Source organism: Cryptomeria japonica, chromosome 11 (assembly GCF_030272615.1).
Source record: "Cryptomeria japonica chromosome 11, Sugi_1.0, whole genome shotgun sequence".
Classification (NCBI taxonomy): domain Eukaryota; kingdom Viridiplantae; phylum Streptophyta; class Pinopsida; order Cupressales; family Cupressaceae; genus Cryptomeria; species Cryptomeria japonica.
The window spans coordinates 654,163,958-654,181,775 of NC_081415.1; the positions used below are offsets into that span (position 1 = coordinate 654,163,958).

Below are 17,818 nucleotides of genomic sequence, written 5' to 3' on the forward strand. Positions count from 1 at the left end.
CTAACACAATTCCTTCTGTCATCACGAGTGAACATTTCTCATGGTTGAGTGACAACCTATGGTCTTTTCATATTTGTAATATTTTGTCCAGAATTTCTAACACTTCTTCATATGTTTTTCTATGAACTGAAAAATCATCCATATAAATGTCTACAGATGAAATGGTTAAGTCAACAAAAATGGCTAAAACAACTCTTTAAAAAGTGGCAGGTGCATTACAGAGTCCAAATGGTAAGACTCTATATGAAAAAGTTCCCCAAGAACATGTAAATGCTATCTTATCTTGATCTTCAAGGGCTACTTGTATTTGATTATAGCCACTAAATCCATCAAGGAAGGAAAAATAGCTACTACCAGCTAGGTTATCAAGAACTTGATCAATGAAAGGCAATGGAAAATAGTCCTTCTTGGTGGGTTTGTTTAGTTCCCTATTGTCAACACAAACATGCCACTTCCCAGTCTTTTTAGGTACAATAACCAAAGGTGACACCCACTGACTATCAGAGATTGGATAAATAAATCCCACCTTCAATAACTTCTCAATCTCAGTTTTGACAAAATCTCTTAAAGATGGATTGATATGTCTCTGTCCTTGTCTCACAGGTTTGGCATCCTCTATATAAATATGATGTGCACAAATTTAAGGACAAATTCCTCTCATGTCCTTATATTCCCATGCAAATGCCTCTATATGTTTTTCTAGAGTAAGTTTTAACTCCTTTTCTTGTTCTATAGGCAAGGATGAATTAATGAAAAGAGGTTTATTTGCTGAGAGTAAAATCTCCTTTGTATTATTTTCCCCTTTAGTTGGATCTTTGATAAGGGTATTTAAAGGACAAGTATCCTGATCATGATGATTCAAAGTTTTGCCTCCAATCTTTCTTTTCTTTTGAAAATAATTTTCCCTAATCTGTTCACAAGGTTTCTTAGTGGTATTGAATTTTTCTCCCTTATCCACATAGTCTTCATATCCCTCAACATGTTCAGTTAATGTGACCATGGCTAGTTCAACAATTATATCCTCTTTTGAGCCCAAATCTTCATCAACCCATTTATGAGTATTAGAATGTATTGTTGGTTTTGTAGGAGGATAAAGTGTTAATTCCTTTTGTTTATGACCATTAGAAATAGTCATACTGCCTGATCTACAATCTATGAGTTCTGTAGTAGTTGCTAACCAAAGCCTTCCAAGAATAATTGGATATCCTGATACTTTTCTCCTAGCCTTTAGTACCAAGAAATCTATTGGATAATCCCATGTGTCTATAGTTATTGTGATATTTTCTAGGACACCTTCAGGTTTAGCAGTAGACTGATCTGCTAACTGAAGTACCATTATTGTTGGTTGTACTTGAATCATTTTTAACATTTATGGCCACTCCTAAATCGATCAACACATTTGGTATTTCAATTCCTCCTATGCTCAAGGTAATCACATGACTCCCAGGATCACTATATTTTTGAGGAAGTAATCTTCCTGACAAAACATCAGTAAGTTTAGTTCCTAATTGTATTGTAGGTGGAAAATTTCTTTTTCTACAAGGTGTCTTAACATAGAGTGACTTAATAAGCTAATTTATTTTTGGAATATCCTTGATAGCTTGAAGCAAATGAATTTCAATATTAATCTTTTTAAATTCCCAAAGAAGTGGTGAATCTATCAGATTGGCATGATCTGATCAGGAGGAGTCATGGGATTTATGTGTTATATCCAACCATTTTGGATATGGTTCTTTATCTGTTACTTCCTTAACCTTGTTTGTGTTCAGTTCATCTTGGTAGGCAACAATAAAGAAGGAATACTGAGAGTGGGAGGGGGGGTGGTGAATCAATTTTCACCGGATCTACAAACTTAATCACAAATACAAATCTATTAAACTGCAGCAATAACAGAGATAAGAACAACACACAACACAAAATTTTGACATGAAAAACCTGGTTAAGGGAGAAACCACGGTGGGAACCTACCCATAATAAGATGATATTCTACAGTAGTATGTGAAAATATTACAATGGAGAATGCACATGCATCCAAACACATTGCCTAGATCTCACTGCTCAAAATATAATAACCCAGAAGACTACAACCCTCAGGGAAGTCTCACTGACTTACAACAAGATTTAGACTACAATCCGAAAGGAATGAACTACAATAATAGCATCTGCAAATGCCCGATGACAGTTCCAGTTAAGTGTAATTGTCTGCTCTGCAACACCAATCTCTTCTCAATCACATTGTTGAAGGATGAATCACTTGTTCACACATACACCACTCTTTGATAATGCAGAAACAACCTTTATACCCAAATTTCATGACAATATCACCTATTTATACAATTCATCAACCTTGACAACAAGGTCGGCTAAACCCTCAACTCACAATTACAAAATTACATCACATGATACAAAGATTGACCAATAGACCAATATAATGATATACATGATATAACATGGACCTAAAATCAAATCTCCAAACACACAACACCACCAAAAATCATGCCAAGATCAACCGCAACACGCTACATCACCAGGAAAACCACATAACATGAAGAACATCACCGGTTCAACAAAATCACCAAAAACTCGCACAATGATCAATGTAGATCACCAAAAATAAATAAGACACAATTATGAAATACCAACAAGCATGTTAGAATCATCAACAATAGCTGCACCAACACCACTTATCAAATCTTCATTGATCAACATCTGAACTTCAAGAATACTCAAATAACAACAACTATCACAAAGAAAGATAACTTGTGGGGCACCAAATCATGAACCATTTGAAATGAAGATACACAAGACCATCCCAAACAATCTCCTAAAGACTGGAATCAAGGTCTCATCACACCAGAATATACCAGAGGATATACTGAACTCTACAAAGCACTGATCAAATAACAAACTACAAACCAGATCATAAACTATTATCAATTAAGCTTCACATATCACAGAATAATATATTGATACTATAAATACTTGATACACCAAACCATATACCCAATAAACCAACTTGCAAGCATCGAAGTAGGAATATATTGACATCAATGACAACAACATATCCTAGCAGCAATAATGGCCAACACGTCTTCCCTTATTTCTTCTACATCTCCTTTTTCCTTGACATTATCCTTGAAAGGAATGTTGGAATTCTACACTCTAATGAGAATAGTTGATATTGTAATTGATGGAAACCAACTGGCAAGTCATCGGGAATTGGTTTCTACATGTCTGACATCACAAACTTCATACACCGATAGACACCAGCACCAACATACATCGACACCGGCAGGGACTTACACTGGCATTCAGATTACATCGGCAACAAAGCATATCGACACTCCAATCGACATGGGATAAACTTTTGATTATTATAATATAATTTTGTAAGCCGACATGGTATATTGTAAAAGACTCATATATGTATGAGATCTTATAAGTCATTTTGATAGGTGTATGATAAGATATTTTTATTGTATAAAGTGATATAGTTGATAGTGAAGGTTTTGGTTATTGACTGAGCTTAAACCGGTACTGAACCTGGCATTAGAGATGCTGTTTTGAGTAGTACATTGTATTGGATTTGATAATCCACTTTTGTAGTCAGTGTGACTATTGAGTAGTGAGCTCTAGGCTGTTGGCCTCCCTACATGTGCAGGCCCCTTATTGTAAGTAGTATTTATTCATTGGCCAGTGAGTAAATATTGTGAGTCACAAATCCCACTGAGGTTTTTCCCACACTGGGTTTCCTTGTTAAATATCTTGTGTTATGGTGTGTTTTTATGTTGTCTCTATTATTTCTATTTACTGTATTAATTCTTATTTACGTTTACTGTATTAATTCTTATTACTGTATTAATACCGTTTACTGTTTTGGGTTGCAAAGTTATAAATAAGTTTAAATATTCTGCTAACCGGTTAGACACTGATTCACCCCCCCTCTTAGTGTCTTTGGGACAGTCATTGAATCTAACAATTGGTATCAGAGCTTGGTCCTCTATTTGCAAAATCCTAACAACTTGAGGGAGATTCTGACACCAGTACAAATGGAGAACTTAAGGAAGAAGTTGGAAGGAGCTCTTGAAGATTTTGATGCAGAAAAATTGAAAAATATCAAACTTGAAGATGATTTGAGGATTGCTACAGATTTCATTAAAGGACTTCAAGAAAATCTGGCTATAGCACAAAATAAGAGAAAGGAACTTCATGAGAAGATGTAGAATGATGATGATGAAAAAGAGACTCTTAGAGACATTGCAAATAAGTTAAGACAAGAAAACAGTAATATGAAGAATGAAATGTAAGATATGACTATGAGGTTATGTAAGGATATTGAAGATAGGAAGAAGAATGAAGAAGGCTTGACTAGGAGACTTAATGATGCTGGAAATGAAAATCTCAGACTTGGTCATGAAAATGATATGCTAAAGATAGATCTGATTCACATGCAACATGATAAAGCTGAGCTTGTGAGACAAGTTGGAATTCTAGAAAATGAGTTGGCTACTGCAAATAAACACAAAGACAAATTCAAGAAAAGTCTAGAAGAACTTGATGACATGCTTAAAAGATAGAAAGCTGATGGAGATACAAATGAACTTGGATTTGAACATGGAGAAAGTTCCGGTACTGCAAACAATCAAGATCAGAACAAACCGGTAAGACAACCTAATGCTTAAAAATTTAACGGGAAATGTTTTAATTGTAACAAATATGGTCATAGAGAAAATCAGTGTAGATTTAGAAATAATTAGAATATAAACTCACCCACTGGTCAATGTTCCAATTGCAACAAAGTTGGTCACAATTTAGAAAATTGCAGAATGAATGTGAAATGCTATGTTTGTGGAAGATTTGGGCATTTATCTAATCAATGCAGATCGCAAACCAGTCAAGGATATGGAAAGGCTATTCAGAGGAATAATGTAACTTGTTATGCATGCAACAAGATTGGACATATTGCAACATTCTGTAGAAGCAAGAATGCACCGACGAACAACAAAGGATCTAGTTTGAAGGGCAAAGAAAAGGTAGATGAAGTAAAGCAAGAAATTTCAAAATAATGGATTAAGAAGAGTGATTAGAAAACTGATGAAACTATCTCTGCACCAGTAGAACAAAATAATCCTCCATCGATAGGAAATTCTTCATCTAACTGAGGAATAATCCTTAGGGGGTATTGCAGCAAGTTGAAGATCATGCATTCTACCCTCGGTTGTTGGTGAGAAGATACATTTCTTCTTTACCGACGGATGTGTTAAGTTTTCACTTAACCAATGAGCATTTAATGCAGCTTAAAGAACCTTTTTGGCTATAAAGCATTGTGAAACCCTTATTTTGAACTCACCGAGCATTCAAACGATCAGAGAGTGCAAAATTGGGCAAGGGCATTCTAAGGCGAAGCTGCGAAGTGTTTTTCAGGCATTCAAAATTTTGGTTAAGAGGTATTTATCTTTGAAATGGATTCCTCATCTTCTGTTCTAGAGCTTATTACAAAAGCTGTTATTGTGGAAAACGTCGAATGCCCTAGACCTGTATTCAAGATTATCCCTGAGATTGTGAAACAAGATGATTCTGTAGGAGCTTTTTCAAAAATACCGAAAGGTGTAGCATTTGCAAAAAACCCTAGAATTTACATACATTGCAACATAGAAAACCTAGGGACTGAGGATTTGAAGAAGATATTAAATGAGGTTATTACTAATGGAAATGGTGTGATCAAACCCGAACATAAGATTATTCAAGACTTAGGTTTTGTAGAGATTCTGAACATTCCTAAATTTGCAAAAGAAGTTGTCAGACTTGTATTGAGCAAAGTCCATGGTGAAGTCATGTGGTTAGAGTCAGTTTGCAAGATAACCAAGGATACAATTAAGGTCATTACTGGTTTACCTTCAATCGGTAGTAGACCTGATAAAACCAAGAAGATACCTAACATGGGAGTTATGGATTTTACCAGAGCCACATCTGATAATAGGTCAGTTAGAGTGAATGATGTTAAGGATATCAATGTGAGATATGTGAATATGGTACTAGGATACAAAGAAACTCATGCAAATAGACTAAATTATGTTTCTAGACTATGTATTCACAATGCATATGAGATGGTGAACAATAATGCTAAGATTGATGTGTGTGAATGGCTTAAGGATGAATTAATTAACAACCTACAGAAGATTAAGGGAGACAAGAAAGGTACTTTTCATTTTGGAAACCTTCTGTATGCGGGAAAAGCGGGTCGATAGAACTCAATATGTGAAAATATGTTCCAAAATACCTGTCCACACACACACACAGGACTTCTTGGTGCAAGCTATGAAGTAATGAAGTATTACTCAGCTTCCCAAGGTTGGTCCCATGGTTCTCTATCTTACAATGTCCTTCAAACCAATGTTTTGCTCTCAGATCACTGAGCAAAATGGTTTAGGGATGGCAAATGCAAGAACGAGGGATGCTTTGATAGATTTTAGTATGAGATGCATCCTAAGCTATGCATGATTCTAGAAATGCAATAAACTAGATTATAAGATGACAAGGTTAGTATAAATACTATCCTAACATAATATATTAGTCTATGATTGAGCTAAAATGATAAAGAAATTATTCTAAACATGCATATTTAGACTAGTTCCTGATTTAAAAGGGGCTAAAATGATGAGCATAAAATGAGATATGAAAGATTGAATGTATTTGAGCATAAGTATGATACTACAAATTTGGAGGATGATTCAAAATGGAGGAATGAGAGCTCTATTTATAGCAAAAACAGGGCAATGGATGGTCAGGATTGAAAGAGTTGATCAAGGGTTGAGTTTGAAAGTTGGGGATCCATGTTTGTAATTGGCACCAATGAAATGGTGACAAGTGTCAACATAGGGTTGGGTTGAGAGAAGGGGTAGGAGACATTAAATGCCTGAGAAGACCTTAGGGTTATCTAGAAGGTAAGGGTCAAGTCTAAATTAAGATTACCCATTGGATTAAGAGTTAATCCAAGGATAAACCCTTGTGCAAATGATTAAGAGATAATTATGGTCAAAGCATTAAATGCTTGATGAGACCCTTGGGTTGGATGAAGGTTGAGTGAAAAGAAATTCTTTAACCATGTAAGAGGGTTTGAGTAAACCATTAATGGTTATGAAGACTTTGGGGAATTAAGTGGTTGAAGGCTTGAAGCCTTTAATGGTTATCAAAGACTTTGAGGAATTAAGTGGTTGAAGGCTTGAAGCCTTTAATGGTTATCAAAGACTTTGAAGATTTGAGAAGTGACCTCCCCTTGCTTAGAGATGTGACAAAGTTTAGAAGATGGGTTAGGCTAATTAGAAGCAATTAGAAGAGTCTAGAAGGGGTTTAGGAAGACAAGTGGGAGATGTAAGATTTTGCAAGTGGATGGAGGGATAATAGGATTTTAATTGAATTTAAGTTAATTTAATTGAATTTGGTTGCAATTAAATAAATTAGATTTATTTAATTTAGGATAACTATTTAATTAAATTTGATTTTAATTAAAGTGGATAGGGGGGATTTAATTGAATAAAATGATTTATTCATTAAATGGTAAAAAGAAGTCTAGTGAATTTAATTTAAATAAATCGAGTAATTTACTTAATTAAATAGAGGAATGTGGATAATTTAATTAAATTGGATTTTATTAAATAGAGACATGACATAAAATATTCATTTAGGAATATGATCATTTTTATATGTCTACATTTTGCCCCTCTTTGAAGTGACGTGTGTGCACATGTTATTTTAAAGAAAATGATGCGTTATCATGATTTATGATCGAATGCAATTTTTGTGTCGCTCTTTTGATTTGCAAATCGTGCCCCAGATTCGATATTTTGATGGTGATGCCCCCTTGGGAGATGAATCAATTTTTTTGAAAATTTTTAATTTGATTTGATGAGTTGTGTGTGATGTGTAGGATTTTGTCTATGTGAAAGGTGGGTAAATTGATTCATCTCCCGATAAGTTACAAGTTTTAGGGTATAAGGGAGACCGCGACCATATTATAGGTCCGTTTGGCTAACCCTAATTTCATTTTCCTCCTATAAAAGGGGAAAATAGCTTTGATTTGATTCATTTGTGCCTTGTTGACTTTGGAGAAAGAGAATTTGGTTTGAAGAGAAAATGCCTATTCCGTATTTCAGACACCGTTTCGAGCGCGTTCGGAGGTACCAGAGACCTGTAGAGTATGGACCACCAGTAAGTCAACATTTTTGACTCTCTTTTGATTTTTGATTTGGTTGTTTTTAGTCATTTTTTTATTTTTAAAACTCGGTTTTAGCGTTTTAGCGCGTCAAAGTCGTAGATTAGCGCATACGAACTTTTAAGTAGCGCATCAAGTCTATTTTAAGGGTGCGTTCGAAATAAAATAGGGTAGCGCATAGGAAATATAGGTTAGCGCATAGACGCAGACTAGCACATGGTGATAGTCGGGTAGTGCGTTAGGTCAGCATGTTAGCACGTAGGGTCGACCTAGCGCATAGGGATCACAGGGGTTCGCATGGGTAAGAGGGTTTAGCGCGTAGGGCTAACCTAGCGCATAGGGTCAAATAGGTGGCGCTCGGGAGGTATAGATTAGTGTGTGGGTAGGTGTTAGCGCATAGGGTAGATTAGGTGGCACATGGGGGGAAAGATTTAGCCGGTAGAGTCAGTCTAGCGCATAGGGTAAATAGATTAGCGCGTAAGAAAGACAGCCTAGCGCGTGGGTAAAGTTTAGCGCAGTGGGAGTCTGTTTTAGCGCATCTGGAAAAAAATTTGCAAGATGAGGTGTTTTGTAAATTTGTTGTGTCTGCTATTATGATTTTATAGATTTGTCCAATATGAGTGCCGATATAACTTGTTTTGATTTGCGATTTTTCAAGTTATGTATAGATATCAATGTGGTGTTTTGATCAAAATATGATTTATTTGCGTACCCTGTTTCAAGTTCAATGTGTGAAGCCTGATTTGTGTTACAAGCTAGTATGGGTTGGAAACTTGAGTTGTGTTACAAGCTGATATGGGTGGGAAACTTGAGTTGTTTTACAAGTTTATGTGATTGTGGAGACTTGAGTTGTGTTACAAGTTTTGATATGGTTTCTGATAACTTGAGTTGTTTTACAAGTTGATATGAAATGATAAGATTTTGAACTTGATGTAGATGAGCAAATTGTTTCATGTTGTTGATGTGAGTTTGATTTTGAGATCTTTGTTTTAATGTGGAAACTAATATTGGATTTGTTTTGCGTGTTGATAGGAGCGATTGGGTGTGGTGCAATCACGAGAGAGATTTTCGAGACCATGGACATTGATACTGCAGTTGACCCAGGCTGATCTGGACATCATTGAGAGATGTGGGTTGACCTCCCTTTTGGATATGCCTTGGTTCACTATGAACCGAGGGCTACTGACAGCATTGGCAGAGAGGTGGCATAGCGACACAAACACCTTTCATTTTGCTATTGGAGAGATGACAGTCACACCAGAGGACTGCTACAGGATCCTGTAGATTCCCATAGTAGGTGCACTACTACTGTATGAGCAGTCGGAGGAGGGTGGGATAGAGGCACTACGCCGTATCTTCCACGATGAGACAGTCTGTGGTTATGAGATCCTGTGGTAGGAGTTCTTAGACCTGTCTTACGCCCCACTACCATCTGTACTAGCAGGGTTCATTGGTGGATTCCTTTGTCCTGATCACAGGTCAAAGGGATTCTTTGTGGGATGGGGACTGGTATTGGAGGAGATGGTCACACAGGGGCAGAGATTTTCATGGGGATCAGCTATGCTGGCCCATCTATACAGGGGCCTACATGAGGTGGTATACCTCGGTTACGACAGTTTCTCAGTTGGCATGACACTATTGCAGGTATGGTGCTGGGAGCACATTCCAGCGGCGAGGCCACTAGCAGATAGAGATAGGCCCGTGGGGTGCACATATGCGTATGGATACAAAGGTCTAGTTGTCCAGCGCAAGCTAGGCAAACTAGAGCATTAGAGGAGAGTGCTTGATGATATAGATACGGTCACCTGGCGACCGTATAGAGGATGTGAGGTGTGGGCAGAGGACGGGCTGGAGATGCCCTTTGTTTTTATGACCAAATACCTAATTGGGAGGACCCCGTTTGTGATAGAGAGGTTTGTGGTGACCCAAGTTTTGAGACAGTTTGGGCGCCAGCAGGGTATTCCACAGGGAGCGTGCCTATATGCACGTCAGAGACAGGATGTAGCGGATTAGGGTCCGACCATTGATAGTGCAGTGGTGGTGGAGGAGTTTGTCGGGTTGGCAGGGAAGATATGGGATTATGCCCCAAAGATTCTAGATGCGGGCATGACCGATGAGTTTGCCAGATTGTTTGCTGCATGGGTGGTGGCCAGGATATCGGATCCGGAGGAGATGAGGCCAGCTTTTGATTCCGATGAGGAGGAGGGAGAGGGAGATGATGATGATGATGATGGAGGATGGAGGAGATGGACAAGGGAGAGGAGTCAGAGGGAGGTGAGGAGATAGAGGGAGGAGAGGAGATAGGGGTGTGAAGAGAGCGGTGAGACAGGGGGTGATAGATAGGGGGAGAGGTGGATTGGCTATTGGAGCTGGTGGAGAGGGGAGAGTGGGGGAGGTGCTAGCTGTAGTGGGGGGTGTTGATGAGGCGGGGCTATCAGCACATAGGAGGAGGATGAATGTGCTCCCACCTCCAGCATCAAGGACAGGCAGGGTTGGAGGGGTTGCCCCTGCATAGGTACCACTACGGGTTCGGGTCCCTACACATGTTGAGGATGCACAGATCCAGACCCTATAGGTGACTGTACAGCAGCTGCAGGTACAAATTTTGACATATCAGCGATAGATTTCATAGTTGACCACTGAGCGGGACACCGAGATAGAGCGGAGGGGGCGAGCAGAGGAGCTGGTATCCAGCATGTAGAGAGCAGCGGCGGGTGGTCTGATGAGAGACACCCTGAGAGAGCTAGCATTGAGAGCTTAGGAGGCAAAGTACTATCGGCGACACTATGAGGCTGCGGTACCCAGGGACCGGCAAGTACAGAGCTTTACACAGTCAAGATCCAGTCGATCTCAAGATACTGGGTTGCGGTCTAAGAGCCGAGGTGTTATAGGGCCACCGAGATAGGACCCTCTTGGGGATCTAGGGGCGGGTGCATCTAGAGCTAGACCATCTCCGTTAGGGGATAGTCATACTTGAGAGACGTGGTCTCTTTTGTATTTTTGATTATTGTTATTCTTTATACTGGACACAGTGTTGATACATTTTGTACCTTTTGATCATTTTTTTGAGATATATATATATATATACATATATATATATATATATATACATATATATATATATATACATATATATATATATATATATATATATATATATATATATATATATATATATATATATATATATATATATATACGGCACCATTTTCTTTGATCATGTGGTGTGTTTATATGGATGCATGTTATGTGGGTTATTTCTTCATGATGATGCAATGCTTAAATATATGATATAATGTGTGATGCAGGATGTATGTTTTTATATGCTGTGAGATGTATCTTGAAAATGAGATGTATGATTTGATATGCTGTGTGATGTATTTTGAAAATGAGATGTATGATTTGATATGCTGTGTGATGTGTTTTGAAAATGAGATATATGATTTGATATGCTGTGTGATGTATCTTGAAAATGAGATGTATGATTTGATATGCAACTATGTTAAAATGATATGCAATTATTTGGAAAATGATGTGCAACTAATTGTAAGATGATATGTAACTATGTTTTTGGTAGCATCCTCATTCTGTATTTGCCATCCGATATAGCCATTTGTTTGCTTTCTGTGTAGATATCATCATTGAGCATTGATGTGTTTTTAGGAAATGTTGAAAATTCATACAAGCATAATGGTATAATTGAACCATAATGACTTGAGAAAAATTTACATGATGTTTGATTTTTCAAGATAGCACAAGCATCAAGGTATAATTGAACCAGGACGACCCGAGTGCCTATTGTGTAAACAGACAAGATTGAATCATTTGTATGCGTGAAGTGGAATCAGGCCTTTAGTGATATTCGATGTATCACGTCTCGAGGCAAGTATTCACACAATACAAGTGATCGCCTCCCAGACAGAAGACTAAGAAAATATTGGAAGTTCCTCATGATCTCTAGCTTTGAAGCATTTAGTGAGAAAAAGAAGAAAATCCAATAATTTAAAAAGTTCAAAATGCAAAACTAGTTAAGATTTTTATGCGATAATGCAACATTTAGTACTTCAGAAAATCATCCATCCGTGGTATTTTTTGTGAATTGTTTTGTTCTGTTTTGTGATGAAGCGTAGTTTTGGTTGTTGGATGTCATGTTTTTTGAGTTTTGCAAATAGCTTTGATGTCTTGAATGTTTGCAATATTTAGACGATTTGAATGCCCCTAGCTGAGTGTGCCTCTTGATGTGAATATGTACAGTGATTTCCAAGCCATGGTGGATTTGTGGTAAGAGGATATATATGGATAAACCAGGATAGTGACTACGCTAAGTATGTCCTGAATGGATATTTGTTAAGTGTCGGGTGATGGCCGATAGTGTTTGTATAGATAAAATGGTATGGATATAGATAGAGGAGCCATTCTTTCACAAGAGCGCCTGTTTACCAGGTTTTCACCATTTGTATTTATTGTACTTTGTTTTTGCTTTTTTCTGGATTTTTTGATTTTTTTGCTTGTTTTGGCTTTTTCCGTGCACTAGACTACTTACGGGTAGTATTTCTTCAGATGGATGCTGTTAGTTGGTTTGTCGAGCACATCTCCTTCTGAATTTGTTAGCTAATAGGCATCTGATCCATAGACTGATATGATAACATAGGGACCCAACCAGTTAGGTTCAAATTTCCCTTTATTTTCTCGATCTTGCTGATTTCTTGGATTTTCTTTGAGAACTAGGTCACCAACTTTGAAGTTGCGGGGAATGACCTTGTGATTGTAGGTCCTGCACATGCGTTGCTGATATGCTTTGAGATGAGTATAAGCATGCTAACGTCTTTCATCTAATAATTCAAGTTCTTACAGTTGGTTAACTCGATACTCTTCATCGGGGATTAAACCTTTCAAAGAGACTCTGAGAGATGGGATTTCTACCTCCAGGGGTAAAATGGCTTCTGATCCATATACCAAGGAGTATGGTGTTGCTCCTGTAGGTGTGCGGATGCTGGTTTTGTATGCCCAAAGTGTTGGATTGAGTTGTACGTGCCAATCTTTGCCTACATCATTCACTGTTTTCTTGAAGATTTTCAGTATTGTCTTGTTAGACGCTTCCGCTTGACCATTTCCCTGTGGGTAGTATGGTGTAGAGAACCTATGTTGGATTTTAAATTTTTCACATAGTTCTTGGACATCTTGATTTTTGAAAGGCCATCCATTATCTATGATGATTGAACTTGGAATACCATATCTGCAGATCAGATAATTGAGGATAAAAGAGGCAATTTGTTTCCCAGTCACTGTGGTCATGGGAACTGCTTCTATCCATTTGGTAAAGTATTCTGTTGTTGTTATAATAAACTTGTGTCCATTTGAAGATGAAGGATGAATTTTGCCAACTAAGTCTAGTCCCCACTGACAAAAGGGCCAGGATGTTGTAAATGGCTGCAGTTCCTGTGCTAGTGCATGTATCAGATTACCATGGATCTGGCATTTAGGACATTTCTTAGCGAAGTGATATGAGTCTTTCTCCATTGTAGGCCAGTAGTATCCCATCCTTAGAAGATTTTTAGCAAGAGTAGTGCCACTTGAATGTGTGCCACAAATACCTTTGTGAAGCTCATGTAAAGTAGAATCGGAATCATTACGATCAAGGCAACGAAGAAGAGTACCATCTAGACCTCGACGATACAAAGTATCAGTGGTAAGGGTGTAACGGACAGCTTGTCGAATAAAATTACATTTTTGGTTATGTGATTGGTCAATTGGTAAGATATTGTGCTTGAGGTAGTCGTATATCGATCCATATAACAGAGAATCTGAACCAGTCAAGGCATAGATAACCTGGGATTCAGAGTGGTCATAGGCGGGGGAGAATAGTTGCTCTACCAAGAACTCATAACGACTCTGTTGCTCTGGAATTTGTAGTAATGAAGTGATAGTAGCCATTGCATTGGCTGCTTTGTTGTTCAATCTCGGTATTTGCTTAAAGGTGATGTGTACAAAATACTGTTTGAAGTCATCCACCATTCACTTGTAGGGTAGTAGCTTGTCATCCTTTGTCTAATAGTTGTTGTTGATTTGATGGATGACCAGTTGCGAGTCCCCATAGACTTTTAACTCTATGATTTTCCATTCTACGGCCATTTTGACACCTATAACCAATGCCTCATATTCAGCCACATTATTTGTGCAGGGAAACATAAGCCTATATGATCTTGGTATAGCGTGTCCTTCAGGAGTGATGAACAGAATGCCAGCACCTAAACCATGTTGTGTATAGGATCCATCAAAGTATAGGGTCCATTGTTTGGTAGAAAGAGCAAGAACGTCCCTGTCTAGAAATTCAATCTCCATGGTGTGTTTGCCCGGTAGCGGTGCTTCAGCCAACTGATCTTCAATTGCTTGTCCTTTGATTGCTCGTCTTTCTATGTATTGGATGTCAAATTCACTGAGAATGATGACCCATTTAGCCAATCAGCCTGTAAGATCTGCCTTGCTGAGTAGATATTTGAGAGGATCAATTTTCGCGATTAGCTTAATGGTGTGTGCTAGCATATAATGTCAGAACTTTTGAGATGCGAAGACCACTGTTAGGGAAGATTTTTCAATGAATGTATAGTTGAGTTCATAGACATTCAATGTCCTACTGATATAATATATGGTGTGTTCCTTCCCTTGTTGATCTTCTTGTGCCAATAGTGCCCCCAGCGATATATCTGTTGTTGAGATATATAGGATAAGTGGATTTCCTACGACTGGTGGTACTAGAACTGGTAGATTCATCAGGTACTATTTGATTTGGTAAAAAGATTCTGCACACTTGGTCTCCCATTTGAATGGTACATTTTTGTGTAGTAAATGGTTAAATGGTAGACTTTTATCTGCTAGGTGAGCGATGAATCACTTGATTGATTGAAGTCGTCCTTGTAGAGATCTGAGTTGACTGATATTCTTTGGTGGTGGCATGTCCATAATGGCCTGTACCTTTGCTGGATCTACTTCAATACCTTTAGCTGAGACAATGTAGCCTAGTAACTTGCCTGATGTAACCCCAAAGACACACTTCTTAGGGTTGAGCCTGACTTGTAATTTCTCCAATCGATCAAATATTTTTGTTAAGATGCTGAGATGTTTTGCTCTGGTGAAGGATTTAGCGAGTAAATCTTCCACATAGTTTTCCATAAATGTATGCATCATGTCATGGAATACTGTTGTCATTGCTCTTTGATAGGTTGCCCCTGCATTCTTTAAGCCAAAAGGCATAACATTCCAACAGTACGTTCCCCAAGGATAGGTGAACACAGTTTTATCTTGATCTTCTAGGGCTATTTTGATTTGATTATAGCCTGAGAAACCATCCATTAGTGAGAGCATTGCATGGCCTGTTGTGAGATCTACAATTATGTCGATATTGGGTAGAGGAAAGTCGTCCTTTGGACAAGCTTTGTTGACGTCTCTAAAGTTAGTGCATACTCTGCTACTACCATCTGGTTTTGATACTGGAACGATGTTGGAAATCCATTCTGCGTAGTCAATGGGTCAGATGAATCTGACATCTAATAATTTCTTTAGTTTATTTTTGACCATGAGTGCCACCTGTGGATTCATTTTTCATAGCTTTTTCTTGACTGGTTTAACTCCTGAAGAGATGGACAAGTGATGCATGATTAAGTGTGGATCCACTCCAAGCATATCAGCATATGACCAAGCAAAGTTAATTTGCTGTTCTTTAAAGAAAATGATGAATGCTGATCTTTCTTCCTCTGTCAGAGATTCTACAAGGTGTAGGTTTCTGACTGCTTCCGTGGTACCAATGTTGATTGATTGAGTGGGCTCAATCAATATGGGTGATCGCTCATGAAAGTGCTCAAGAAGAGTGTCAAGTCTCCCATCGTTAGGTGCCTTAAAAAGGTTTTCACCCTCAGATGCGTCCTTTTACTTTTTTGTGATCTAGAGCTGCCATTGACTGGTTTTCAGCATCAGATTCTTTATTTTGTTCATTTTTGTGACTGAGAGACTTGGCACTCCCTGGTTTGTAGACATCGTTACTTTGTTCACTGGAAGAGCCTGTTTCTGGATTTACGATACATAGGTAATGGATAATAGACTCATCATCTGGGAAATTTGGTAGATCATGGATTTCAGGTTCATCCCAGTCGATGAGGTTAGGAAAGACAAGCGGTAAGGAATCATTAGGTGGATCAAGTTCGGCTACTGTGAGTGTTAGGACAAAGTTTTCATCGTGATTGTTCTTGGTTTTAAAGAAGTCCAGGATTTCATCGAGGTCTTCGATGGTATTATCTTCCACATAGAGTTGTTCATAATGATTCTATTCACTTTCCTTGACGTCATTGATATTCTGCGGTCCAAATTCAAGAGGTCTATCTTCTGCATTAAATTCTTCTTGAGAAAGAAATATAGAATCCATATCATTAGGGATATCTATAGTAGCATTGGAGCAGGTACCCCATTCATATTCATTGGAATCAGTTTTCGAGGCATCATCCCAGATTCTATCAGTGTTGTAAACTGGTATGCTATATGGTGAAAACAAATCTTTGATGATAGATACCATTTTGATAGTTTTTGTTGATTCTGTGTCAGATCCATCTTCTATTTTCTGTATTTGTTCATAGACTGTGCTTCCTCGGGGAGGAATAATAGTATCTGGAGATGATTTTATTATTTCTTGAGATATTGGTGTTTGAATATGAGCTACTACTGCAGATATGGCCCTTTTGTGTTTTAGAAGCTTTTCCTGATGTAACTTCTGATCTTGACATTCCCGTGCCTTGCGGATTGTTTCTGTTTATTCAAAGAGTGCTTCCTGCGAGGATTCTTCTTTGTACTTCGTCTTTACTTTCCATTGAGGTTTTATAGTTAGGTGGGGTGGCCTTTTTAATAAGAAAGTGAGCTCACAACCCAATCCTGCTTTGTTTCTATTGGGTTGTGAAGGAAGATTTATAGGTTCAGTGACTCCTTCCTTGCGTTTCCCAATAGGTCCTTTACCGTCATATCCCATTTGCTGCATGATTAAGTATCCTTTTCCATATAGGTGTGTAGGTAGAACAATATCCAGAGCAGCTGCTCTATTATCTTCTTTCTCATCTTTGTATAACCAGCTAAGAATATCCTTGTCTTCTGATTCATGTGCCAGAGTGTCCAATTGGATGAAGGTACCATCAAATTTGGTGATGGGCTGAGTGACCAGATGTGTTGATGTAGTAGGCAATCCATGAGATCTAGGTGATGTTGGCAATTTGGCCAAACATAAAGGCTCCAAAGAGTATTCTCCTATACCTTGGTCTTTGATTTGCATTTTCTGTTTGAAGTCTCCCCATAAGGAGTTGGATTTTACTGTTTGTTGATCTGATGCTGAAGATCGTTGCTTTTCTCTATTATGAGGAACCAAACTATCTTGGGCTGCCCCCATTGCATTGCAATATTGAAATGGATTGTGATCAGCAGATATGGAAACTTCTTGTCCATCATAAGGAAATTTGACACATTGGTGATACGTAGAAGGTACTGCTTGCATTTCATGTATCCAGGGTCGTCCTAACAAAATATTGTAGGTAAGGTCTATGTCCAAGACCTAACATATAGTATCTTTTTGTA

General features: G+C 38.1%; 1 protein-coding gene across 1 annotated transcript; it reads right to left on the minus strand.

Annotated features, from left to right (window-relative positions):
* Positions 1 to 640: 640 nt before the first annotated feature.
* Positions 641 to 1,336, minus strand: LOC131041190 (uncharacterized). Its single transcript, XM_057974194.2, has one exon. It carries the CDS (start codon positions 1,334 to 1,336, stop codon positions 641 to 643), a length of 696 nt encoding a protein of 231 aa, XP_057830177.2.
* Between the last annotated feature and the right edge of the window lie 16,482 nt (positions 1,337 to 17,818).